We start from the raw sequence: 27,587 nt of genomic DNA, 5'->3' as shown, positions 1-27,587 counted from the left end.
GATCCACAACCTACGCAGTTCTGATGCATATCACTCTAAAGTTACTGTGCAGAATTAGAAATGACAAACAAGAACGTTAAAGAGAATAAACCACCAATTTAGAAAAAAAAACTACTGATTGTATTCTCCATTCTAAACGCTGATGTTAAAGCAATCATGTTAAAGCAAACATCACAAATAGATGTTTGTGTATCTATTTGTGTGTGCGTGTGTGTGTCAGTAATATACTGTAGACACAACTTTCGATATCCGCTGGCCGCATCAGTGGCGCAGCGTCATGTTTCCTGTCGATACATCTGGAGGAGCTGCAGCAGAACAGACGCCCAGCAAAAGCCGATATCTTCAACTCGCTTTGTACAGGTAACGGTAAGTTCACTTAGTTTGAACTCATTGAGTAAGCTAGTTAGAACATGAGTAATATTTCTGAGCTGAAACACGGTCGACCACGTACTTTAGTTCGCTAGCATTTCATTTACATAAATATTTTGGTTGTTGTGAAATGGCGGAAAACATAAGGAAGTTGTAGTGAAGCAGCGCTGGGTTGTTCGGCCTTCAGCTCGGGCCTCCGCTGGAAATGTAAAGGCTACTCGTAGAGGTTAGTTAAGTCTAATGTGTTTATAAATGAATAAAACTGTTTTACATTTCAGCTAGCTGGCTGACTAGGCGAGTTTGATCGACTTTAGATAGCAATACTTTCTATATAAACGCGCAGCTTTGCCATAAAAATACCAGTAAATATATCACACTGTAATGTGTTTGTACCTTCACCACATTAATGTTAATTACCAGTAAATATATCCTACTGTGATGTTTGTACCTTCACCACATTAACGTTAAATACTTGTAAATATATCCCACTGTAATATGTTTGTACCCTCACCACATTAATGGTAAATACCAGAAAATATATCCCACTGTAGTATGTTTGTACCTTCACCACATTAATGGTAAATACCAGTAAAAAATATCCCACTGTAGTACGTTTGTACCTTCACCACGTTAATGGTAAATACCCGTAAATATATCCCACTGTAGTATGTTTGTACCCTCACCACGTTAATGGTAAATACCCGTAAATATATCCCACTGTAGTATGTTTGTACCTTCACCACATTAATCGTAAATACCAGTAAATATATCCCACTGTAGTATCTTTATACCTTCACCACATTAATGGTAAATACCGAAAAATATACCCCACTGTAGTATGTTTGTACCCTCACCACATTAATGGTAAATACCCGTAAATATATCCCACTGTAGTATCTTTATACCTTCACCACATTAATGGTAAATACCGAAAAATATACCCCACTGTAGTATCTTTGTACCCTCACCACGTTAATGGTAAATACCTGTAAATATATCCCACTGTAGTATGTTTGTACCCTCACCACATTAATGGTAAATACCTTTAAATATATCCCACTGTAGTATGTTTGTACCCTCACCACGTTAATGGTAAATAAGTACAGAGGACACTACTGACCGGGCCGTGTAACGTGTATGTTGACATAAACATAACTGTTGGTACCGGATGGATATGTAGCTCTGCTAAGAGCCTGATGACCAACTCTGACAAGATAGAGCTACAGACGGATAAATCTCACCCGGTGTCACTAAACACACAGATAAATGTCGGCATCTTTGCAAGGTTTGAGATAGACTATAAAGTGTGATATGGACAATATGGATATGACAGCAAAAACAGTAGTTTCTGATTAATTGTTTTGTTGTTTGACGCATGACTATGGCAATGACTAATTAATAACAAATTACCAACATGTTTATTAATAGGCAATAATAAGTATGGCTGTTGTATTTACAGTGGGTTGCAAAAGTATTCATACCCCTTGAACTTTTCCATATTTTGTCACATTACAACCACAAACATAAATATATTTCACTGGAATTTAATGTGAAAGACCAACACAAAGTGGTATACAATTGTGAAGTGGAAGGAAAATTATACATGAATCAAAACATTTTTTACAAATAAAAAACGAATATGTGCGACGTGCAAAAGTATTCAGCCCCATTTTCCCTGAGTGCAACCAATTGCATTCAGAAGTTGCCTGATGACTGCTAATGACTCAAAAGGGTCCACCTGTGTGTAATCTAATCTCAGTACAAATACAGCTGCTCCGTGACGGCCTCAGATGTTGGTTAAGAGAATATTGGGGAGCAAACAGCATCATGAAGTCCAAAGAACACACCAGACAGGTTAGGAATATGGTTTTGGTGAAGTTTAAAGCAGGCTTAGGTTATAAAAAGATTTCCCAAGCTTTGAACATCTCATGGAGCACTGTTCAATCCATCATCCGGAAATGGAAAGAGTATGGCACCACAGTAAACCTGCCAAGACAAGGCCGTCCACCTAAACTTACAGGCCGAACAAGGAGATCACTGATCAGAGAGGCAGCCAAGAGGCCCATGGTGACTCTGGATGAAATGCAGAGAGCCACAGCTTAGGTGGGGGAAACTGTCCACAGGACAACAATTAGTCGTGCACTACACAAATGTGGTCTTTATAGAAGAGTGGCAAGGAGAAAGCCATTGTTAAAAGAAAACCATAAGAAGTCCCGTTTACAGTTTGCGAGAAGCCATGTTGAGTACACAGCAAACATGTGGAAGAAGGTGCTTTGGTCAGACGAGACCAAAATTTAACTTTTTGGCCACAATGCAAAACGCTATGTGTGGCGGAGAAATAACACTGCACATCACTCTGAAAACACCATCCCCACTGCAAATATGGTGGTGGCAGCATCATGCTCTGGGGGTGCTTCTCTTCAGCAGGGACCGGGAAGTTGGTCAAAGTTGATGGGAAGATGGATGGAGCCAAATACAGGGCAATCTTGGAAGAAAACCTGTTGGAGTCAGCAAAAGATTTGAGACTGGGGCGGAGGTTCACCTTCCAGCAGCACAACGACCCTAAACATAAAGCCAGAGCTACAATGGAGTGGTTTAAAAAAAACAATATTCATGTGTTAGAATGGCCCAGTCAAAGTCCAGACCTAAACCCAATTGAGAATTTGTGGCAAGATCTCAAAACTGCTGTTCACAAACGCTCTCCATCCAATCTGACTGAGCTTGAGCTGTTTTGCAAGGAGGAATGGGCAAGAATTTCAGTCACTAGATGTGCAAAGCTGGTGGAGACATACCCTAAAAGACTTGCAGCTGTAATTGCAGCAAAAGGTGGCTCCACAAAGTATTGACTCAGGGGGGCTGAATAATTTTGCACATCGCACTTTTCAGTTTTTTATTTGTAAAAAAAGTGTTGATTCATGTATAATTTTCCTTCCACTTCACAATTGTATACCACTTTGTGTTGGTCTTTCACATTAAATTCCAGTGAAATATATTTATGTTTGTGGTTGTAATGTGACAAAATATGGAAAAGTTCAAGGGGTATGAATACTTTTGCAACCCACTGTATCTACTTAAGGTCAGTTACAAGCCATAATATGCCTTAATGTGGCATGAATGCAAATATTAAAAGGCACTTTGCGTAGTCAATACTGTAGTTGTTATCCATATTGAATACTGCAATAGCTTTGTTTCTCTGATGTATTTTTAGCTCCAGACCGCCTTGCCTACCTCTGGTGTTTAGAAGCTACTGGAACTAAACACAGAGAAACACCACACTAATAGGCATGTGGTTATCTGCTGGAAACATTACTGAAAATATATATCATGACTAATACTGTTACATGTGCATGAATGAATGTGTATATTATTCTGAATTCTGTATTTTTATGTCAGGTTGTTTGCTTATCATGCTCCATGCACAACTTCACTGCACTCGAAGTTCATTCTCAGATTGAAACTTGAGATGTATAGGGATTACAGATAGTGTTTCTCAAATGAAATCATAGTTATGATTATGAATAGTGTGTCTGTTAAAAACTTGAAACACTAACTGAACACAAGAAAACACAAGAAATAATTTTTAAAAAGGTGTACAGTAAGGAAATTTCCTTTGCAGACTTTCTTCACTACATGATAACACTCAGTTACTGACAGTACAAATATTTTTAAATGCACAAATACTTGGCATAAAAACAGCGACTGTCGATCTTATCTACATCTTTTTTCTCAACTCCATCGTCAGTGTTTACTTGTCAATACTTTCTTGTATTCTGCTTGTCTTTTGAGAACCTGTGTTGGTGGTTCCTGAATGTGTGGGCTAGCCATTAACATAATTGAAGACACTTCAGGCTGCAGAACACAGGGGCTGAAGTGGTTTGGTGGCTGTCGAATGAGGTCTGGGGCAGAGATGGGCAAACACAACAGTTTTACGTTCTACTGGGCCCCAGCGCTAGAGCTCAGAGCAGTCCTTACTCAGACCTAAAGCATCCTGCGTATCTGCGGGGGCGTAGATGACTCACTGCATTATGTGTGTGTGTGTGTGTGTGTGTGTGTGTGTGTTTCCTGGTCTTGAACATTTGTGCCTTATTTGTGTGTGTGCTATGTGAGTATGTATGTCTGAACTGTTGTAGTCTTACTCGCACACTGACCTGTCTCATGTTCATATTCACTGTCCTGCCCAGTAACATCTGTCTATCAGACACACACTGTCCTCAGTCCAGACCTTCACCTCTTTCACTGCCTACACACACCACATCTGTCAGGCCTCAAGGCAAAACATCCACTTTCATTATAAGCAGTAATCCCTTTTCTCCTTGTGTCTCTCCCAACACATGAGCACGCCCTGAACAAGCAAAGGAGATTTTTGCTCATACAATTTGACACTGAACACTGCATAATTTGTATCAGTCCCACACATTAAAAAACACAGTGTTGAACCAACATCAGCAGTGGTTTATGTAAGATAACTTGGACCGAAATTAAATGTTTAAAGTTAGCTCACCCTCAAGGTGTTAACATGGGGTGGACATTATCGCATACGCATTAGATCATTGGAAAGACGCTGTCAGAGGTTCAGACAGATTGTAGTTTACACACTACCTTGTGCAGCAGGGTAGTCCCGACACACTGTCTTGTTGTAGCTGTGCAACAGGGTCCTGACACACTACCTTGTTGTAGCTGTGCAGCTGGGTAGTCCCGACACACTACCTTGTTGACAGCAGTAGTCTTTCCCAGTGTGCTTATTTCAGATTCTCTGCCATTGCATCCAGGACGAGACTTCGTCTGAATGATAACAAAACATGTTAATGATACTGAGTGGGAGTTAATTACCAAAATTGTCCACTAATTGAGCCTCTTGGGTATTATTTTAGGTCAGTGCTTGTTCTTCACACCTCTTTCGGTGTAGTATATCAGGAAAACACTTGTCACTGGGCCTCTAACACATGATTGTGTGACAGAACCACTTGTGTGCCTATGTAGGCATTTTTTGGTGTTTCAGTGTATGAAATGATTGTGCTGGAATTGAGGAAGCAGAACTGGTGTTGATTCGCAGGCCAGTGGATCACACGATCACAGGAGGGCCGGCCATGAAAACAGTCTCTCAAGACTAAAGGAAGTGTTGGTTAGTGCTCGGTATGCATCAGGAATTGATACTGAAGAGAACCTGTTTATGTAATGTGGTAGTGTGGTACGGCTGAGTTTGGATCTGCTTTTTCCCAGATGGTGAAAAAAGAGTTCACAATAAGTGTAATGACATGTTAAATATGTTTCAAGTTGAGTGACCGAATACCAATACATTTGAAATAGATTTGACAAAATATTTGATGACCTTGAAGTTAAATACAAAGTCTATTTTAAACAAATGCTGTGAGGATTAACAAATGTTAAGAGGATTAAGACTTGAAAAATAAAACAGAAAGAGAGAGAAAGAGAGTGAGAGAGAGAATGCAAAGGGGGGGGGGGGGGGGTGGCTGACCGAGGAGAAGCTGATGGATTTCTCGGAAACCTTGTCCAATCAGAAAGCCTGCTTGAGCTGGCTGTGAGCCACCATCAACAGCACAGAGTGTGTGTGAGAGAGGGGAGGGAGGTGCTTGTTCAACTGAGGGCTGTGAGCTAGCAGTTCACCCGTGAGAGTCAGAAGAGGGAGAGAGGGAGCAGCTTCCTCTGACACTGGAGCTCCGAGCCTGAGTGGAAGAGGGAGGCGTGTGCAGGGAAGGAGGTTCCTCCATCGTGCCTCGGCAGGTCTGGCTGGCTTCGCACCCATCTGTCGCTCCATCCATCTCATCCTTTCCTCTTTCTTTGACTCTGCATGTCTTTTGCGTGCCGCTTGTTTTTTTCTGTTCATTTCTCTGTGTTTCCAGAGGCACGTGAGCTGCCTGCGGAACATGGCAGTTGTTAATGTGTGTGTAAATGTGTGTGTGTGTGTTTGTGTGTGTAAATGTGTGTGTGTGTGTGTGTGTGTGTGTGTGTGTGTGTGTGTGTGTGTGTGTGTGTGTGTGTGTGTGTGTGTGTGTGTGTGTGTGCAAATGTGTGTGTGTTTGTGTGTGTAAATGTGTGTGTGTTTGTTTATGTGTGTGTGTGTGTAAATGTGTGTGTGTGTGTAAATGTGTGTGTGTGTGTGTGTGTGTGTAAATGTGTGTGTGTGTGTGTGTGTGTGTGTGTTTGTGTGTGTAAGTGTGTGTGTGTGTGTGTGTGTAAATGTGTGTGTGTTTGTTTATGTGTGTGTGTGAGTGCGCGCAGGCGCATGTGTGTGTGTGTGTGTGTGTTTGTGTGTGTGTGTGTGTGTGTGCACAGGCGCATGTGTGTGTGTACTGTATATATGTGTGTGTGTGTGTGTGTGTGTGTGTGTGTGCGTGTGTGTGTGCGTGCGCAGGCGCATGTGTGTGTGTGTGTGTGTGCCTGTGTTCTTGAGCTTGACGGTAACAGGAAGTTGAAGGGAGAGAAAGGTGGGGGTCTTGAGCAGCTTGACAGGAGAGGGTGATGAAGGGGGTGATGAAGAGGGTGATGGCATCCAGGATGATGTGATCTGAGGATCAGGACAGTGTCAGCCCAGCATTTCCTCCTTCCTGTTGCTGTTCAGACATTAGCTTCCTTGTATTTGTGTGTGTGGTTGGTGTTGGTGTTGAGGTGCTCCTTTGTATTTGTGTGTGTGGTTGCTGTTGGTGTTGAGGTGCTCCTTTGTATTTGTGTGTGTGGTTGGTGTTGAGGTGCTCCTTTGTATTTGTGTGTGTGGTTGGTGTTGGTGTTGAGGTGCTCCTTTGTATTTGTGCGTGAGGTTTAAGGCTGGGCGATATGGAGCAAAAATAATATCTCGATATTTTTTAGCTGAATGGCGATATACGATATATATCTCGATATTTTTTCTTCCCAAAAGGTAATAACAAAGAGGCAGTAATAAGTCAAATCTACGTCCCAAATGAGTTGCGCGAAGAAGAGAGGCAGGACAGGGCGGAAGTTGTTAAAAGAGAAACTCAAATAAATTCACTATTCACAGTGTTGTGCGTGACCGAGTTCAAAAGAACGCGTTCATTGAACACGCTCATTTTTTCGTGAACGTTTAACTGAACGAAACACGTTGAACTGAATGAAACTTCAATGTGAATTAGTTCACATTATGTATCATGAACGGTAGACATCACTGTAAATGAACGTTGGAATTTGTTTCCATTGAAAACTGAGTGACATCTGTTTTCTCTTTTGAAACGCAACGAGAGAAAGTTCCTCCCTCCTGTATTCTCGCTGGTGCCACTTAAATCATGCATCACCAGACAGAAATGGTTTTGACGTTGTGTGCGCAATGCATTGTGGGCAACGTAGTGTCCGCATGAGAATAGTTAACATACTGGCTAGTTAATAACATACTGGCTTCCGCACGACGTTACCCGTGATGAATTGCAGCAGAGCGGGGTAGGCATAGCACTTATAAGAACGTATAGTGATTTCTAGCGTGTAGTTGTCACGTCTGGCTCCGCCCCCTTCTAGTCTCGTCGTTTTTATGTTTTCCTTGTTCTTGTTACGCCCCTCTGTTTCAGCTGTTCCGTGTTAGCTTGTCTTAGTTTTACAAGTGTGTGTGTGTGTATTGCCTATGTCCAGACTATACCTTGAGGGATCATTGTCGTTTCTTTATCTCCTAGTTGGTGTGTATATGTCCAGACTATACCTTCAGGGATCATTGTCGTTTCTTTATCTCCTAGTTCAGGCGTAGGCTACTCAACTAAATTTGTCAGCGGTCCAATTTTGGCAGATACCTGTGACCTGAGGTCCGGGGGGGGGGGGGGGGTTGTGGTGTTTTGTCCGAAACGATGTGTGGTAGAAACACCCCTCAAAACAGGGGAATGAACATTTACCTGACCAATTTTAATGTTGCTATGTGTTTCAGGTTTGAAAAGTGCTGGAATTTAGGTTAAAGTACTTTAAAATGCTTGAAATTGTAACTACTTTGTTTCACAACAAATCTGTCTGACTGAATAGTTCTCTTGTATTAGGTTAACAAATACGAGCCTCTTGTAATTCCAGGACGAAACATGATGTAACGTAGCTTGCGCCACGGAGCGAGGAGATGGACACAAACGCAGAGAAGAGCGAGATTTATTACAGGGCATTCCATAATCGTAGTCGAAGTCACGGGCAGGGGTCACAACGGGAGAGCCATCCAGATGAGACAGGTACAGGGGCATGATGAAGACAGACACGAAACAAAACCAGGCTGAACACACAGAACAGAGAAATAACCAATAGAGAGTATAACACCGGGAACAGGGCACACGAATACAACAGCGCGAGGGAGAGAACAATCAAACATCCAAAACATCCGACAAGGGACAAGGGACACTCAGGGATTATATATACACAGAACACCAAACATGGATCAGGTGCAAACAATGATGACAGGGGCGTGGTAACACCGAGGAATCAGAGACAACGAGCTGGGCGGGATAAACAGGCAGAGAATAACAAAACCACGAGGAACAGAGACGTTGGAGTGACAGCGGGGAGAGGGGGCGTAGCCATACGTGACAGTACCCCCCCTCAAAGCGTGCCACTCCGGGGCACGCAAGGGCAGACAGGACAGGAACCAGACTCGGACAGGACGGGGAACCACGGTACACGGCGAGGGACAGGGGACACGGGACAGGACGCTACGGGACAGACAAGACTGGGCAAGGCAGGACAAGGAGCCTGAGGCAGGACAGAGACAGGGGAAACAGAGACTGGCCAGGAGCTGGGCCGGGGCATGGCAACACAGGCAGGGACCGGGCAAGGCACGGGAGCAGGGCTGGACGGGACAGGACTGGGAACAGACACAGGAGTGGGGCCAGGGGACAGGGCGGAGGCAAACACAGAGGCAAAGACACCATGAACAACGGAGACAGGCACTGGCACAAGGTGGGTGACAACTTGGGGAACAGACATGGGGACAGGGACAGGGATGACACCACAGGAAACAGACACAGGAACAGGAACATGGACACGAACAGACACAACCACGGGGACAGGGACCAAAACAAAACCAGGGATGGGACCAGGGAGCAAGGGGAACACGGGCAACGGAACATAGGAGGCACATGGCGGAGCAGGGGGAACACAAAGTCCATGCCCAACAGGGGGCAGCACAGTCCCAAGGGCAACAGGCGGGGCCCGCTGGCGGGCAGCGGGAACAGGCGGGGCCCGCTGGCGGGCAGCGGGAACAGGCGGGGCCCGCTGGCGGGCAGCGGGAACAGGCGGGGCCCGCTGGCGGGCAGCGGGAACAGGCGGGGCCCGCTGGCGGGCAGCGGGAACAGGAGCCGGCAGGCGGGCAGCGGGAACAGGAGCCGGCAGGCGGGCAGCGGGAACAGCAGCCGGCAGGCGGGCAGCGGGAACAGCGGCCGGCAGGCGGGCAGTGGGAACAGCGGCCGGTGTGGACCACCTCCTCCGGGTCGCGGGTACAGGAACCGGCGTGGACGAGACGTCCTCGGGGGGCGGAACCGCCGGGCTGACGTCCTCGGGGGGCGGAACCGCCGGGCTGACGTCCTCGGGGGGCGGAACCGCCGGGCTGACGTCCTCGGGGGGCGGAACCGCCGGGCTGACGTCCTCGGGGGGCGGAGTCGCCGCACTGACGTCCTCGGGGGGCGGAGTCGCCGCACTGACGTCCTCGGGGGGCGGAGTCGCCGCACTGACGTCCTCGGGGGGCGGAGTCGCCGCACTGACGTCCTCGGGGGGCGGAGTCGCCGCACTGACGTCACCGGGGGGCGGAGTCGCCGCACTGACGTCACCGGGGGGCGGAGTCGGCCACTCTTGCCGTGAGTGTCCACTACTCCCCCCCAAAAAATTCTTTGCCGTCTTAAGGTGAGAAGCTGGCAGGATCAGAGGAGGGAGGTGCTCCTCATGGAAGGCGACTTCTGCATGCGCTGTGGCGACGGGGCTCTGAGTCGGAGGCGTGGTCTTCCTCCTTCCCCGGTCTGGTCTGCGCCTGGAAGAACATACAGACACAACTGCTTCTCGGTGGCTTTCATTGTGACTCCGCCTCGTCGGAGGTATCGGGAGCTCACAATGGCTTTTGAAAGCCAACCGAGAGCCAAGCCAACGCTCGTCTGCACATTCATTCCGTCTGCCCGAGTCTCGTGCTACAGGCTGCTCCTCCCTGTAGTGAGTGTCGAGTCGGGCAGACACGTAGCGCTTATCAGGGAGTTCGTCGCTAAAGCTAGAAACCGAAAGTGATTTCGCTTTGTTTTTACAGCGACGAGACTCCCCTGTACCCACAGCGCAAGGGGAATTCCTGTCTCTGGTTCGTTCACGCTGTAATACCGGAGAGTCGAACCGAATTAAACCAGCCAACATCTCATTACAGCGATTGAACTTACCAGAGTCTCGCTCTCTCGCTGTGTCCTGGTAAGGTCGGATGTTATGTAACGTAGCTTGCGCCACGGAGCGAGGAGATGGACACAAACGCAGAGAAGAGCGAGATTTATTACAGGGCATTCCATAATCGTAGTCGAAGTCACGGGCAGGGGTCACAACGGGAGAGCCATCCAGATGAGACAGGTACAGGGGCATGATGAAGACAGACACGAAACAAAACCAGGCTGAACACACAGAACAGAGAAATAACCAATAGAGAGTATAACACCGGGAACAGGGCACACGAATACAACAGCGCGAGGGAGAGAACAATCAAACATCCAAAACATCCGACAAGGGACAAGGGACACTCAGGGATTATATATACACAGAACACCAAACATGGATCAGGTGCAAACAATGATGACAGGGGCGTGGTAACACCGAGGAATCAGAGACAACGAGCTGGGCGGGATAAACAGGCAGAGAATAACAAAACCACGAGGAACAGAGACGTTGGAGTGACAGCGGGGAGAGGGGGCGTAGCCATACGTGACACATGAGAACGTGAAGACGTGAAGATTGGGCGTTTTTAAAATAAACAACCATTAAATAATGTGATAAAAAGCGAATTATTTCGAGTATATGTATAAATATTTAACTTAATTATGTTTAACATGCTGGGAAATATTGAAATGGACCTTGAAAGTGACGTACAAGTGCTTGAACTCCACCTTATAAAGGTGTATGAACCCTGAAAACGTGACTTTGTTCATTGCGCTGAAGCGCGGCGCGCGCGAAGTTACAAAATTCGAGAGGTGCACAACCTCGCGAACCGACAGCGCGCGAGGCACTCGCGCACACGCGGAGCGATTACGTTATTTTCGCCGCGCTGACCCTCGCGCGGCTCGCAAAGCGTCAACCAGGCTTGTAGCCCGGGGGGGTGGGGGGGTGGCAAACGTACACTCGTGACGGAGTGTTTTTTCAATAGCCCTGAAATAAATGTTACGCTTTTGTTTTGGTCCGTATCTAGTTAATCAGGAATGAAATTGGGTCCGGACAGGACTGCGTTCGGGTCCGGATCCGGACCGCGGTCCGCCAGTTGAGTACCCCTGTCCTAGTTGGTGTGTATAGCCTATGTCCAGACTATACCTTCGGGGATCATTGTCATTTCTTTATTTCCTAGTTGGATGTGCACGGTATTCACGCCTTATCTGTGATTCGTGGTTTTGATTAGCTTCGTGTTTGTGTATGGTTAAAGTCTCTGTTCCATTTTCAGGTTCGTAGTGTTTTAGGTTTTCCGTTCATGTTTGGTCTCCGTGTTCTCTAACGTGATATCGTGCCTGGCAATACATGTATGTTCTGTTAGACTTCATGTTCATGTATGGCCGTTACTTGCTTCCCGTGTGTTTGTTCATGTCAGTGTATGTAACAATTAGTTGTACTCTTGTTTGGTCTAGTTTGGGCCCTTGTCATTTCCGCTGCCTTTTAGTGTATTAAGCGTTAGTTCTCTATTCATCATGCCACGTCATTCGCGGTCCACTCGCGTGTCGTCTGCAACTGTAAGATGTGAAATAAAATCTAATGAGATTGTACTATCTACTTCGCATTTGTGTCCGCCCCTTGATTGCGCAACAGCCAAATCGTGAAAAAAGTATTTGAATATCTCACGAAAAAAGTAAAATTAACTGAACTTTGAACTAGTTCATAATTAAAATTGTGAACTTTGAACGTGAACTGTTCATGAAATACTTCCACACTACTGATGTAGCTCCTCGTTTAGGAACTAAATCATTCACAGTGTGAGCACTGCTGCTCTCTCCGCTGTTGGCCATGTTTATTTTGCACGCTGCACGCACAACCTGCGTCCTTGCGTCATAATGTCGCGATATAGCGAAATCCTATCGAATAAAGAAATGTACCGGTATTTTTGTGAATGATATTATATCGCCCACCCCTAGTGAGGTTGCTGTTGGTGTTGAGGTGCTCCTTTGTATTTGTGTGTGTGGTTGCTGTTGGTGTTGAGGTGCTCCTTTGTATTTGTGCGTGAGGTTGCTGTTGGTGTTGAGGTGCTCCTTTGTATTTGTGTGTGTGGTTGGTGTTGGTGTTGAGGTGCTCCTTTGTATTTGTGTGTGTGGTTGGTGTTGGTGTTGAGGTGCTCCTTTGTATTTATGTGTGTGGTTGCTGTTGGTGTTGAGGTGCTCCTTTGTATTTGTGCGTGAGGTTGCTGTTGGTGTTGAGGTGCTCCTTTGTATTTGTGTGTGTGGTTGCTGTTGGTGTTGAGGTGCTCCTTTGTATTTGTGTGTGTGGTTGCTGTTGGTGTTGAGGTGCTCCTTCAGCCCTTTTGGCCATTCCGGTTCCCTTGTGTTCCAGATCTGCTGTGAAGTGCACACCAGCCATATACATGCACACCTGTAGCTTGTGAATGAAAGAGAGCATTTTGCTAAATGACTGTATCGAGTAACAGAGGAGGAGGCAGGGTCAGGTACAATGGTGGATGAGGAGTTTACATCAACCTGAGGGGTCTGGTATGGTGGTGGGTGTGGTGTTTACATCAGCCTGATGGGTCTGGTATGGTGATGGATGTGGTGTTTACATCAGCCTGAGGGGTCTGGTATGGTGGTGGGTGTGGTGTTTACATCAGCCTGAGGGGTCAGGTACAATGGTGGGTGTGGTGTTTACATCAGCCTGATGGGTCTGGTATGGTGATGGATGTGGTGTTTACATCAGCCTGAGGGGTCTGGTATGGTGATGGATGTGTTGTTTACATCAGCCTGATGGGTCTGGTACGGTAGTGGGTGTGGTGTTTACATCAGCCTGATGGGTCTGGTACGGTAGTGGGTGTGGTGTTTACATCAGCCTGAGGGGTCTGGTACGGTAGTGGGTGTGGTGTTTACATCAGCCTGAGGGGTCTGGTACGGTAGTGGGTGTGGTGTTTACATCAGCCTGATGGGTCTGGTACGGTAGTGGGTGTGGTGTTTACATCAGCCTGAGGGGTCTGGTACGGTAGTGGGTGTGGTGTTTACATCAGCCTGAGGGGTCTGGTATGGTGGTGGATGTGGTGTTTACATCAGCCTGAGGGGTCTGGTACGGTAGTGGGTGTGGTGTTTACATCAGCCTGAGGGGTCTGGTACGGTAGTGGGTGTGGTGTTTACATCAGCCTGAGGGGTCTGGTATGGTGATGGGTGTGGTGTTTACATCAGCCTGAGGGGTCTGGTACGGTAGTGGGTGTGGTGTTTACATCAGCCTGAGGGGTCTGGTACGGTAGTGGGTGTGGTGTTTACATCAGCCTGAGGGGTCTGGTATGGTGGTGGGTGTGGTGTTTACATCAGCCTGAGGGGTCTGGTACGGTAGTGGGTGTGGTGTTTACATCAGCCTGAGGGGTCTGGTATGGTGGTGGGTGTGGTGTTTACATCAGCCTGAGGGGTCTGGTACGGTAGTGGGTGTGGTGTTTACATCAGCCTGAGGGGTCTGGTATGGTGATGGGTGTGGTGTTTACATCAGCCTGAGGGGTCTGGTATGGTGATGGGTGTGGTGTTTACATCAACCTGAGGGGTCTGGTATGGTGGTGGGTGTGGTGTTTACATCAGCCTGAGGGGTCTGGTATGGTGGTGGATGTGGTGTTTACATCAGCCTGAGGGGTCTGGTATGGTGATGGGTGTGGTGTTTACATCAGCCTGAGGGGTCTGGTACGGTAGTGGGTGTGGTGTTTACATCAGCCTGAGGGGTCTGGTATGGTGGTGGGTGTGGTGTTTACATCAGCCTGAGGGGTCTGGTATGGTGGTGGGTGTGGTGTTTACATCAGCCTGAGGGGTCTAGTATGGTGGTGGGTGTGGTGTTTACATCAGCCTGAGGGGTCTGGTACGGTAGTGGGTGTGGTGTTTACATCAGCCTGATGGGTCTGGTATGGTAGTGGGTGTGGTGTTTACATCAGCATGAGGTCTTTTCATGTCCCCCCGTACACACCCTGCATGCACTGGCCCCACCCCCCATATTCCTGACAGGACTGGGTATGTTGGTTTTACCTAGAAACCCAGTCCGTCAGAGTAAGCAGAAGAGTGAATGTGTGTGAGAGAAACCGGTTTTTGTTTATTGGCTGATTATTGGTGTTGCTGACATAGTCCTGCTTGTTTTAGAGTGTTGAGAGAAGGAGTCGAGTGAGGTGAGCTCACGTGACATGAACACTCATGCTTCTCAGGAAGCCCTCGTGTCACCGCTGGCCTTCTCAAAAGATTCAAAATGGAGGACAGAGATGTGTGAAACCAGTGTGTGTGAAATACTCGGGTGTGATGTCACATCCTGACTTTGGCTTTGGTTTTCATCGTTTGAAGAGGGAGAGACAGGGGAGAGGGAGGGAGGGGGAGAGAGAGAGAGCAAGAGTGGGAGGGAGAGAGAGGGGAAGATAAAGTGAGCAGCGTGAGTGAATCTTTGAGAGAGAGTATCTGGAACGAGGCCATGCTGAGAGGGTCATGTGAGGACTGATGTAAGGTGCTGTAATCCAGCAGGTCCACCTCCCACCCTCTCGTTTCTTGTAGTTATTAACCGCTGACTGGACTGGACCAGGAAGTGCCTGGACCAGGAAGTGACTACAGATCTTCTGTGTTTTGCAAGTAATCAGTTCATCATAACTCAAGTTAACTGTGTAATGTAGTGAACTTCACAACTTCAGTATAACATTCCAACTACTATATAACACAGGTTAGTATTCAGTCTACAGTACACCACAGGTTAGCATTCAGTCTACAGTACACCACAGGTTAGCATTCAGTCTACAGTACACCACAGGTCAGCATTCTCTGTACTGTATTTCTGAATAGCAGCGTGAAAGACAGTATAAGCTCACGGTTCCTCAAAGCCTCCGTTGGGGTTGTCATGCCAGTGAAGGTACCGTAGTGACAGCTGTCAAACAGACGTGGTGATTTTAAAAAGGGAGGTTATTCAGTTGTAGCAGAATGTTCCATGCTATTCAGCACAGCCTGGGTTGCCATGGTGTTATTTTATGACTCTGTGATTGGTGGTTTAACCCCATGTCACTGGGCTGGGAGTCACCGCCGGCCGTGCTGATCACAGGCGACAGTGCGGGCGTCTGCGAGACTGCGAGACTGCGTCTGCCTTAGCTGCTCAGCATGTGTCTCGTGTTTAAGGAGTGTTTGCACTGTCGCTAGGCAACTGGGATCATGTTCCAGTTGCAGACATAGACCGTTTTCAACACTACACATTCGCACACTGAAAAAGGACGTTTAAGACCTTTAAACACGCAGAAACATTTAACATGCAGACTGGTCTGTTATACGTAAGGCGGGAGGTGACCCGTGATGCGGTAGCCGTGGTGGGCTGGCGTGAGCCGGACCGCTGGGTCTGTCTCTGTGGAGGGCGTCCCAGCGGGACCGTGGGAACAAGCGTTGTAGCTCCGCTCCATTTACAACCGGGTCCAAAGTTCACAGCAGATTAGACTGCGTGTCAGCACTGTTTAAATGCAGCAGGTGTGAAAGGGGAGACTGGGCCATATCACTGTCCATGAGCAGAGGAGAGCTGGGAGTGCAGGTGTGAGCTGCCACTACTCATGAATGCATGAGTTAGACAGGAGTGTGTGTGTGTGTGTGTGTGTGTGTGTGTGTGTGTCTGTGTGTGCAATGCGCGATGAGCAGGTGTGTGTGCACCACTCGCACTGAGCAGGTGTGTATGCACGACTCATAAAGAACCATCAGGCCCATATTACAAAGGTGACACCCAGCCATTCTCAAACATGCACCCGACTGACACTAACATACACACACACGCACACACACACACGCACACACATGAAATACGTCCACCTGTGATTTGCGAGCTTCTTCTCCAGATGCGTGTGACTCACAGAAGCAACTGTTGGTTTGTCTGTCCGCAGGGTCTGAAAGATGGCCGTGGTCCATAGGATCCTGAACTCCACGGTTCCCTTCTCCATGTCCTCCAACCAGCCCAAGGTGGAGGCCCTGGGCTACATGGAGGCCCGTCCTCAGCCCTGCTGCTCCAGCACAACCAACGCCGCCGAAGCTGAGAAGATGAGCACTCTCTCCACGTTTCTCCTAAAGATCATCTCACATGGCACAGCCAAGCACATGGGCCCCGGCCCTCTGGGCACAGAGAAGCCCTCCATCATCGCCCAGGCAGAATGTAAGGCCCACATCCGTCTCTTACAGGAGCACAGAGACAGGAAAGACTTCACATTAACTGGGGGCCGTATTACTGTTTAACTGGGGGCCTAAAACGTGAGCATGTTGTTTGGTGGTGTGTTTATGTGAAACACAAACTTACTAGGGCATGTTTTGTTTTTTAAAGGTGAATCTCAGGACTCACAGGAATTCTGTCCCAACAGCAGGTACGGATCTGATCGACATCGTCTGCTCTGAACCATGAGAGTATACACCCCCTGGCCACATGCACATTGACCTCTGTTTATTTTCTCTCCCTGTGCTTGTAGCTCCACCTTCTGCTATGTGCAGGGGGCCTCGTCCCAACACCGGCCCCACAGGAGGAGACGTCGAAGACATCGGCGGAGGCAGGGAGAGAGGAGGGAAAGCAGTGAGGCCACCAGGGTGGAGGGGGAGGAGAGGGTGGAGAGGCTCACTGGAGTGCAAGAACAGGACAGTGGAGAGGTGAGATCAGGTCCATCCACCAGTTCTGGTGACACCAGTAATCAGACCTGCTCTAATGAGAAGTTATAATGAGACCAACTCCAGTGAGATCAGATCTAATAACCACTTCTAATGAGACCAGTAATCAGACTGGCTCTAATGAGAAGTTATAATGAGACCAACTCCAGTGAGATCAGATCTAATAACCACTTCTAATGAGACCAGTAATCAGACCGGCTCTAATGAGAAGTTATAATGAGACCAACTCCAGTGAGATCAGATCTAATAACCACTTCTAATGAGACCAGTAATCAGACCGGCTCTAATGAGATCTACTATAATGACCCAGATGCGTTCTGTTTTTATTTTTTATTGTAAGGTAAAGATGCAAAATGTCTCACTGTGTGACAGTAATGTAGAAGAAGTTTGCAATATACGCATTCAGAAAATGTATCAGTAACAACCAGAGCTCTTTATAAATGGTTTTGGCCATTTATAAATGTGGATGATCACGTTTATTAAGCAGGCCGTTTGATGGACAACTATAGGAGTATTTTGTCAAGCAAAAAACAATGTCAGATATTTACCAATGATGTCAAATTTGGACAGTGAGTTTAAATCTTTTATTACTTTAATACATTTTATACTTTATGTCAAACAATTAACATGTCAATTTCTGTTAGTCCTGTGGTGTGATGGCACTACTTTGAGAAAATGTACATATGAATTTTAAAAAATCACTTCATGAGGTCAGAAACAGTACATTCACAAAATGTTAAGATAAGATGGAGGATGAGACATTCCATCATTGTTTATTTTGTATGAAATGTATTTCTAGTTTACATAAAGGGATCCAAAAACTTTGTGACGTCACACCACATGACAATTTATGTCCAGGTCTGTCTTTTAAGCTTATTAACTGGTGGAAAGCTTGTAAAATGGTGGAAAAAAACATCCTGAGAACACTAGCAGTTAAGGACCATTCAGACTTTGATACAATACAAACAGCGCAGCTTCATCACGTCTTCAGCGTCTTCATTCCTACATTGTGTGGCTTCCCCCCAGCTCACCTGTGCTCACCTGTGCACACCTGTGTGTGTCCTGCAGGTCGGCGAGTGCCACTACAGCAGCCCCAGCAGTGAGGTGTGTAGCAGCGATGGCGTCGTTAGCACAGAGAGCCTCTGTGTGCAGGAGACGGCGCACGCTTTGTTCCCCTCCCCCTACATCGTCAGGGAAACGGCCCTCGCCTGCGACCCTGACTGGAGCAGGCTGGTGGCGTTGGCCCCTGGAGACCCGTACGAGGAGGAGCGCCACTCGCCCCTGCCCAGTCAGACCTCCTGCAGCCTGGCGGTGAGCTGTCTGCGCAACTACGTCACGCACACGGACCCCACCCTCGCCACCCCCTTCATCAACCAGCTGGACAGGGAGGTGAAGGACAGACAGGAGAAGGAGGAGGAGGCGTCCGGCTGTGAGGAAGAGTGGGACACCAACGAAGGTCTTCTCTTCAGAAAGGTGATTGGGGGGACGGCAGCCCCGTGGACGTAGGGACGGGTGGATGGCGGGCGGAGTGATGGTGTGGACGGGTCACGGCGAGAGAGAGCTGTTGACCTGTCACGCTTCAGCCTGTGCCTCCGTACGCGCAGCGGTATATATGTGTGTTTGTACAGCTACAAGCTGCCCTTGTGGCTGTTGGGTTTCCTGTTTTTCACTGCTGAGAAGTTTCATGTTTACCTCAGTAGCCTAGTTCCGCTTACGGGAGTTTCCTCAAACACACACACACGCACCACGCATTAATAGATGGGTTGTTCTGTCTTTTAAAACCTACAGGCATCATATTTTGCACTAATGTGAATTAGGTTAGCTTCCTTCTATTTTGTTATGAAAGTAACTTTTTAGGGACATATTTATTTTTATTAACAGTCACGTGGCACAGCTGGGATTCAAACGTTAATCCCAACTGTGATACTGTTGCTTGTGCTGACTGTGCCCTCATGGCCATTTTTGTCTCTACATTTCCCACAGTACCAGTTTACGGTGCAGTGAGCAGTGTGTGTGATGTGTGATGAAACACACCCTGAACCGTGTGTGTGTGTGTGTGTGTGTGTGTTCATCACACCTTCTCCTCTGTGTGCATGAAGGAGCTCCATCCTGACAACCATGAGTACCGGGAGGGGAGGGAGTACGATGTGCGTGAGGTGCTGAAGCTCGGTTCCTACGGGGAGGTGTACAGCATCACGGACAAGTGCAGCGGCTTCACGTGTGCCGCCAAGAAGGTACCCGGGCCTCGCTCCAACGTGTGTGTCCATGGCCACGTGTGCACGAGGGTGTGTGTGATGTAACCTTGCTCCCCACACCGCGCCCCGTAGGTGCCATTGCAGAGTTTCAGCAGAGAGGAGGTCGGCACGTGGAGTGTCCTCCAGAACCCTCGTGTGGTGGAACTCTTTGGGTTTGTGCGAGAGGGCCCGTCCATCATCCTCTTCATGGACCTCAAACCTGGTGAGGGTGCACTCTCCTCCCCCATACAAAACACTCTTAAATGTGTGTGTGTGTGTGTGTGTGTGTGTGTGTGTGTGTGTGTGTGTGTGTGTGTGTGTGTGTGTGTGTGTGTGTGTGTGTGTGTGTGTCAAACCTGGTGAGGGTGCACTCTCCTCCCCCATACAAAACACTCTTAAATGTGTGTGTGTGTGTGTGTGTGTGTGTGTGTGTGTGTGTGTGTGTGTGTGTGTGTGTGTGTGTGTGTGTGTGTGTGTGTGTGTGTGTCAAACCTGGTGAGGGTGCACTCTCCTCCCCCATACAAAACACTCTTAAATGTGTGTGTGTGTGTGTGTGTGTGTGTGTGTGTGTGTGTGTGTGTGTGTGTGTGTGTGTGTCAAACCTGGTGAGGGTGCACTCTCCTCCCCCATACAAAACACTCTTAAATGTGTGTGTGTGTGAAACCTGGTGAGGGTGCACTCTCCTCCCCCATACAAAACACTCTTAAATGTGTGTGTGTGTGTGTGTGTGTGTGTGTGTGTGTGTCAAACCTGGTGAGGGTGCACTCTCCTCCCCCATACAAAACACTCTTAAATGTGTGTGTGTGTGTCAAACCTGGTGAGGGTGCACTCTCCTCCCCCATACAAAACACTCTTAAATGTGTGTGTGTGTGTGTGTGTGTGTGTGTGTGTGTGTGTGTGTGTGTGTGTGTGTGTGTGTCTCAAACCTGGTGAGGGTGCACTCTCCTTCCCCATACAAAATGGAGCGGAGGTAATCCAGTCCCGTAAGTCCTGTTAGTGACGTCTCCTGACTCCCCCCCCCCCCCTCCCAGGCTCTCTGGGGCAGCTGTTGAAGGAGAGGGGGCGACTCCCTGAAGATCTCTCCCTGCACTACATGCAGCAGGTTCTGGGGGCGCTAGAGTATCTGCACAGGAAGTGCGTCCTGCACCTGGACATCAAAGGTATGGCCAAGGTTGGAAAGGAACCGAGTCTGTCTGTCCGTCCGGCTGTCTGTCTGTCTGGTATGAGTTGACTTTTGATGTGACACACACGAAACCACTGTCACATGCCATATTCAGATACTGCATGGTGCGTTTCAAGTTAGTGTACTGTTTTGGATCTGAGTATTCGAAAGATGCCGTTGTCAGTTATATGGCTAGTGTACCAATGTCTGAGCATTCAGCTTGAAACTGCAGTGTTGAATCATACATTCATAAATCGGCTCATATGGAGAAGGCGTGTCTGGTGTTGAACAGGCAGGCAGCCACAGGCAGCATGTGCAAGATTCAAGCCCTGAACGACACGCCATCTGCTGCTAACAGCTGCTGTGTGCTGCCCGTGTCAAGATTAGGGATGCCACGATATCCACAGTGGTGTAACAGTGACAGTATGGTGTCTACATGATGCTACCTGTATCTGTAGCAGTGTTTAACCAAGCTTTTGAGGCAGTGTACATGATGAGCTACATGTATGCGTAGCACTGGCTGAGTGGCATGGAGTGTGTGATGTGTGATGTCAGCTTCCACACGCTTCAGCAGCTCTTTGGTTCTGTGGCTTTAAGTCTTCATGGCTCTTCGGAGGAACAGGGTGAGGCACACAGCACCTGTGGTGAGAGAGAGGGGTGTGTGTGTGTGTGTATATGAGAGACCAGGGTTGAGTGTGTGTGTTTGTTTGTTTGCTTGAGAGAGAGAGAGAGAGAGAGAGAGAGAGTGAGAGAGAGAGAGAGAGAGAGAGAGGTTGGGAATTTCCCACAGTGACTCATGAAACAGCAAGGGAGGGGGGAGGGGAGAGATAATGACAGTCAAAGTAAATCGAAACACACAAAGATACAGAGGACTTTGTAAGAACACTGAGAAATTGAATTCATAACAGAAATATCCATTCAAGTACAAGTAACATGTTTAGAAAAAGGCAACAAAGTGGACGACATTTTATGAAGACAGAATCGTGACCCTGCTGTGCCTGTCATCTAGGGCGCCCTCTGGTGTTTGATTATGTCAGCACTCTGCAGCTACAGGTCTGAGCCATCAGATCTGAGCAGTAGTGTAGGGGTGGGTTGAGAGCACTTATCTCACACTTGTGTTCCTGGAATATATATCCTGCTTCCTGTATAGAGCCATGCGGTCTCCTAGAGAGACCTCATACAGAGCAACCTCACACAGAGCAGCCTCACACAAAGGGACCTCACACAGAGGGGCGTCACACAGAGGGGTCTCACACAGAGGAACATCACACAGGGCAACTTCACACAGAGCGACCTCACACAGAACGGCCTCACACAGAGGGACCTCACACAGAGGGGCCTCGCACAGATGGACATCGCACAGGGCAACCTCACACAGAGCAACCTCACACAAAAGGGCCTCACACAGATGGACCTCGCACAGAGGGGCCTCGCACAGATGGACATCGCACAGGGCAACCTCACACAGAGCAACCTCACACAAAGGGGCCTCACACAGATGGACCTCGCACAGAGGGGCCTCGCACAAGGCAACCTCACACAGAGGGGCCTCACACAGAGGAACCTCATGCATGGGGGCCTCACACAGAGCAACCTCACACAGAGGGGCCTCACACAGCAGGGACCTCGCACAGAGGGGCCTCACACAGCAGGGACCTCACACAACAGGGACCTCACACAGAGGGGCTTCACACAGCAGGGACCTTACATAGAGCAACATTACACAGATCAAGCTCACACAGATGGACCTCACACAGCAACCCCACACAGCAGGGCCCTAACACAAGGGATCTCACAGCAGGGACCTCACACAGCAGGGGCCTCACACAGCAGGGACCTCACACAGCAGGGACCTCACACAGCAGGGACCTCACTCTGAGGGACCTCACACAGCAGGGGCCTCACACAGCAGGGGCCTCACACAGCAGGGACCCCACACAGCAGGAACCTCACACAGCAGGAACCTCACACACTCTGAGGGGCCTCCAGAAATCTGATGCACAACTCATGAAGCTTTCCAAATTTTGCAGTGTGCACTCAGCAAAAGTGTGTTTTACTTCTGTGTGTATTTGTTTCCAGCGGATAATGTGTTGCTGTCCGAGGATGGATTAGACACATTCCTTTGTGACTTTGGACAATCTGAGAGATTAGACCAACATGGATTCAGTCCCTTTCGTGGTAAAAAAAAAAGTCTTCTAGTATTTGAAATAGTCACAGACTCTTAAATAGCATTTAAAGAAGATCTTGTTTGCATTTGGTTGACCGGGTATGCTACTATTTTGGTTTGTGCATGTATGGGCGTGTGTGTGTGTGTGTGTGTGCGTGCGTGCGTGCGTGTGTGTGTGTGTGTGTGTGTGTGTGTGTGTGTGTGTGTGTGTGTGTGCGTGCGTGCGTGTGTGCGCGCACGTGCGTGTGTGTGTGTGTGTGTAGGTTTGAAGGGGACCGAGACACACATGGCTCCTGAGGTGGCCCGTAGCGAGACGCGTTGTGCTAAGGCAGACGTGTGGAGCAGCTGCTGCATGCTTCTGCACATGCTCAGTGGCTGGCAGCCTTGGATACGCTTCTTCTCCCGCCCACTCTACCTCAAGGTGATGCTGATTGGCTGTGAACATTTATTACTGCACCACAGAGAAGATGATTGCTGTTCTTGGCAGTTGCTGTTAGATCAGCGAGGCCACTCATGACTTGTAAACAGCCTGCCCTTACAGCCCTGAGCTAGGTGGCTGGACTCACTGCTCATTGGTCGGTTGCCTGTGTGGTGCAGATAGCCGAGGAACCTCCGCCCCTGAAGGAGACCCCATCTGGCTGCAGCCCCCACACTGCTGAGGTCATCAAACAGGGACTCCTGAAGGACCCGAGCAAAAGGGCCTCAGCTAAACAACTCCGAGCGCAAACAGCCAAAGCTCTCCAACAACGTGAGCACACCCACACACGCCCTCCAGCACGACTCCTGGAACTGGAGTCCAGCTCAGAGTTAGAAAATATCAAAAAGAAACTTAGTCGTAGACCCGCCGCTTTTATTATATATGCAGAGTGTTGTTGTGTGAGCATCCTGATGGTGCTACAGCTACGCACCCTAAAGCACATAGTCTTGGTTCCTGGGTGTGGGAATGTAGGATTTCACGCTGCTGTCTGTATTTTTTCACTGTAGTGGGAGGTCTTCACAGCTCTGCCAGGGGAGGAGCCTATCAGAAGCCAATAGAGAAGCCAGACAGGAATGAGCAAGCCACCTTCTCCCATAGCTCTGTGCAACAGTGGATGGGCCCAGAGCACCAGCGGAGAGAGGGGGCGGAGCAAAGCTCAAAGTGTGAGAGCACCGATGACATGGAAGAGGTGGAAGATGAGAAGGGTGAGGAAGAAGATGACGAAGAGGATGTGGAGAGAAGCGAGGGGAACCCTCCTCCCACCACTCAACCAACTGAACAGGAGTTTCGCAAGCTTGAGATGGGTTAGTGTCTGGGGACTAGTGAGAAAATTCTGCCCTATTACCATAAGCTGCTATTGACTTAACCCTGTTACCACAGACTGCTGTTCAGTGAACCCTATTACCAGACTGCTGTTCACTGAACCCTATTACCACAGACTGCTGTTCAGTGAACCCTATTACCAGACTGCTGTTCACTGAACCCTATTACCACAAACTGCTGTTCACTGAACCCTATTACCAGACTGCTGTTCACTGAACCCTATTTACCACAGACTGCTGTTCACTGAACCCCATTACCAGACTGCTGTTCACTGAACCCTATTACCAGACTGCTGTTCACTGAACCCTATTACCACAGACTGCTGTTCACTGAACCCTATTACCAGACTGCTGTTCACTGAACCCTATTACCACAGACTGCTGTTCACTGAACCCTATTACCAGACTGCTGTTCACTGAACCCTATTACCACAGACTGCTGTTCACTGAACCCTATTACCATAAACTGCTGTTCACTGAACCCTATTTACCATAGACTGCTGTTCACTGAACTATATTACCATAAACTGCTCTTCACTGAACCCTATTACCGTAAGACCATTACAATATTACCATATTGTTCACTGATCTGTGTTCCTGTATGCTGTGACTTTTAGCTTCTCTCAGGTTGTATCTGTGATTATTTGTACTCTGAGAGACTAAAAAGCTGCTTGTTTCTGCTGTCTCTCTCTCACATTGTCTCTCTCTCTCTTCCTGTCTGCGTAGATTTATATGTCAGTAGTTTGTCTCACCTCCACTCAGCTGAGCGGCAGGAACAGCTTCTGTCCTACCTGGGCAGTGACTGCCTCTCTCCCAGAGAATCATGGGACAAAAAGGTAAACCCATCCATACACACACATACACACACACACGCTCACACACACTGACATAAAGGCTTCTGCTAGTGCTAATGTTGTGTTCAGGCACGGTATGAGGAACACGTTCCCATGAGCCGATATTCATCTCTCATGTCACTCAGATAAGATTACTCAGAACGTGTTACGGCTGACGGTAAGGCCATTGTTTGCTGGAAGTGCCAGTTTGTCTGCATGTTTTGTTGTTAGCGGCTGCTACCAGAAGACTGCTTATCACACTATGGATCTCTCACATAACTTCCTCAATTCATCGTGTTTTAGTACATAAGCCTGAGCTCTCTTTACATTTGTTTAGCCCTTATTATGTGAGCTGGTCATTCTGAACACATTTTTGTGTTCTTTAAGGCTGCATATACGTTTCTGTGTAAAGCATAGTAACATTTATAAAATGGTGTTGTTGTTATTCATTATGGTTTTGGAGGGTTGTTTTTTTCACTAGAAAGCATGTGCTCTGGACTAGTGACACATTATAATGCGGTTTACATTATTCTGGAGCAACACACAACATTTTTAATCTCCATTCCCTCTCTGAGAGGAAAGTCCGCGCCTCCGCACTTCTCTGTCATCTGCTGACCCACGGCGACCTTTATTGAGTTTCATGTAAACAATGGACATGGCAGGTTCTCACTATGCACGGTCTGTTGATGGCATCTTCCAGGACTCTGGACGCTGGTCGGTTGGCCCCAGTGATGACCTCAGCTCGGGTGTGTTCTCCTACAGCAGCCAGTCAGACGGCCTGAGCATCAGCATGGATTGGCCGGGTCCCGCCCCTCAGCCCCGCTGCTTTGAGGGTGAGTGACAGATAATATTCAAATTGGCCATCACATTTAAATTTAGAAACCTAGGCAATCATGTCATATCAGTAGCTTGAATAATTTTATTTGCCAATGTCAAATCAACAGTGCATTCATTAGAATAGATTTTAGAGCACATTCTCTTTTTACAGGGCAAATGTTTTAGACAAAAATTGTAAAGTGAAAGTTATGAAGTTTGTGAAGTTATGGATGTGCAATGTTTTTCCTGCCTGCGCAGGGGTCGATGTTTGTATCAGGGACTTCGATGGGCGAAGCCTGCATATCCGTGAGACACCCCGTGTGAAGGTGGGCCACATAGCAGTGGGAATCAGTGATCAGGTAAGGACGGAGTGTGCACAGCAGTCCGCCGGCTGTCCAGGTGTTTGTGCGTGTGGCCCGGCTGACGTGTGTGTGTGTGATCGCGTGTCTGGCAGATCTCCGAGAAGGTGTTCAGCCTGTGCTGTGAGGACGGCTCCCTGGTGCACCACAACGAGGAGGTGCAGGAAAGCGGCCTCATTCTGTACTGTGTCCCCGCGCCTGACCACAGACACGCCCACCCACCTGAGTACAAGCCCTGCTGTGACAGGGTGCCAGACTGCAGACACGCCCCTCGCTGCAAAGCACCGTGGACCTGGCGAGTCAGAGACGGGGAGCTGGAGACGTGGGACTGAACCGTCCCTGTGCGCCTCCTTCTGCGCCTCCTTCAGTCTTCTGACATTTCTTTGTCTCTCGTTCCCCATCTTCTTTCTCCTCCCAGTGTATCCCAGTAACTTCTTTGTGTGTCTGTATTTCTGCATATAGCTACAGCATTTACATGTGCAATACATTTTTTTTTTTGGGGGGGGGGGGGGGGGGGGACATTTAAAATGTTACAGATAAATTTTACATTGGTTAAAAATTTGATTTTAATGTTGCTGTGGTTTTTTATTTTTTTTACAAGTGCATGTTTCTCTAGGGGCAGTCATGGCCTGGTGGTAGGGAACTGGTCTTGTGACCGGAGGGTCGTGGGTTCGATTCCCAGACCTGAGGCCATGACTGAGGTGCCCTTGAGCAAGGCACCTAACCCCAACTGCTCCCCGGGCGCCGGGCTAGGGCTGCCCACCGCTCTGGGCACGTGTGATCCACAGCCCCCTAGTAATCACTAGTGTGTGTGTGTGTGTGTGTGTGTGTGTGTGTGTTCTAACTGCACAGATGGGTTAAATGCGGAGGACAAATTTTGATTGCGGTGTAAAAATCACAATTGACAAAATATGGCACATTTACATTTTACTCTAGCTACGTTTTGGAGCTGTGTGGTACATGTGATCATGTGAGGTTTATGGTCTTGTAGCTTAACCACTGCTATATTCATCTATCTCCTATACCAATCAAAATGTGTGTCAGCATGAGAATAAACCCTGGGACTCTTCGAATGAGCAACTCTCCATTGTCCTTTTTGTCCTCATTTACCATGCTGTGCACACTGTCCAGTTATAAACAGCAGTTATATTTATTTGGTCTGACAGAACACATTCACTACATTTAACTTCATTATTTAGGAGGAACTGATGCAGACATTCTAGAACACAAAAAGAACATTCTGGAATAGCAGTGCCATGGTACTTCGGTGGAAGATTTTTCATCTAGTGTTCTGGACCACTGCATGTTCATTCCTCCACAGCAAGAACTCCCATTCACACAAACATGTTGAACACAATGAATTTTAACGTAGATTCTC

At 48.1% G+C, this 27,587-nt stretch overlaps 1 protein-coding gene across 4 annotated transcripts; it reads left to right on the top strand.

Moving 5' to 3' along the window:
• The first annotated feature begins 234 nt into the window (after window positions 1-234).
• map3k14a (mitogen-activated protein kinase kinase kinase 14a) lies at window positions 235-27,285 on the top strand. Of its 4 annotated transcripts, none has more exons than XM_076995797.1 (16): window positions 235-366; window positions 16,574-16,839; window positions 17,005-17,044; window positions 17,147-17,321; window positions 18,408-18,812; window positions 19,439-19,573; window positions 19,667-19,796; window positions 20,605-20,733; window positions 22,815-22,913; window positions 23,166-23,323; window positions 23,500-23,650; window positions 23,887-24,183; window positions 24,928-25,037; window positions 25,735-25,867; window positions 26,109-26,209; window positions 26,305-27,285. In XM_076995797.1, exons 2-16 carry the CDS (start codon window positions 16,584-16,586, stop codon window positions 26,539-26,541), a joined length of 2,556 nt encoding a protein of 851 aa, XP_076851912.1. In that variant the 5' UTR covers window positions 235-366; window positions 16,574-16,583; the 3' UTR covers window positions 26,542-27,285. The 4 variants fall into 4 exon arrangements, with proteins under 4 accessions (XP_076851912.1, XP_076851918.1, XP_076851932.1 ...); XM_076995803.1 differs by having other exon boundaries at window positions 275-360; XM_076995817.1 differs by lacking the exon at window positions 235-366 and adding an exon at window positions 451-595.
• The last annotated feature ends 302 nt before the right edge of the window (window positions 27,286-27,587 follow it).

The sequence above is a fragment of the Brachyhypopomus gauderio genome, chromosome 2 (assembly GCF_052324685.1).
Source record: "Brachyhypopomus gauderio isolate BG-103 chromosome 2, BGAUD_0.2, whole genome shotgun sequence".
Taxonomy (NCBI): Eukaryota; Metazoa; Chordata; class Actinopteri; order Gymnotiformes; family Hypopomidae; genus Brachyhypopomus; species Brachyhypopomus gauderio.
This window is presented reverse-complemented; position numbering and strand designations above follow the sequence as displayed.

Coding starts and splice junctions, on each gene's coding strand:
- map3k14a (XM_076995797.1), top strand. CDS start 16,584: ATGGCCGTGGTCCATAGGATCCTGAACTCCACGGTTCCCTTCTCCATG. Junction 17,322..18,407: donor AAGAACAGGACAGTGGAGAG/GTGAGATCAGGT, acceptor TGTGTCCTGCAG/GTCGGCGAGTGCCACTACAG. Junction 20,734..22,814: donor CCTGCACCTGGACATCAAAG/GTATGGCCAAGG, acceptor ATTTGTTTCCAG/CGGATAATGTGTTGCTGTCC.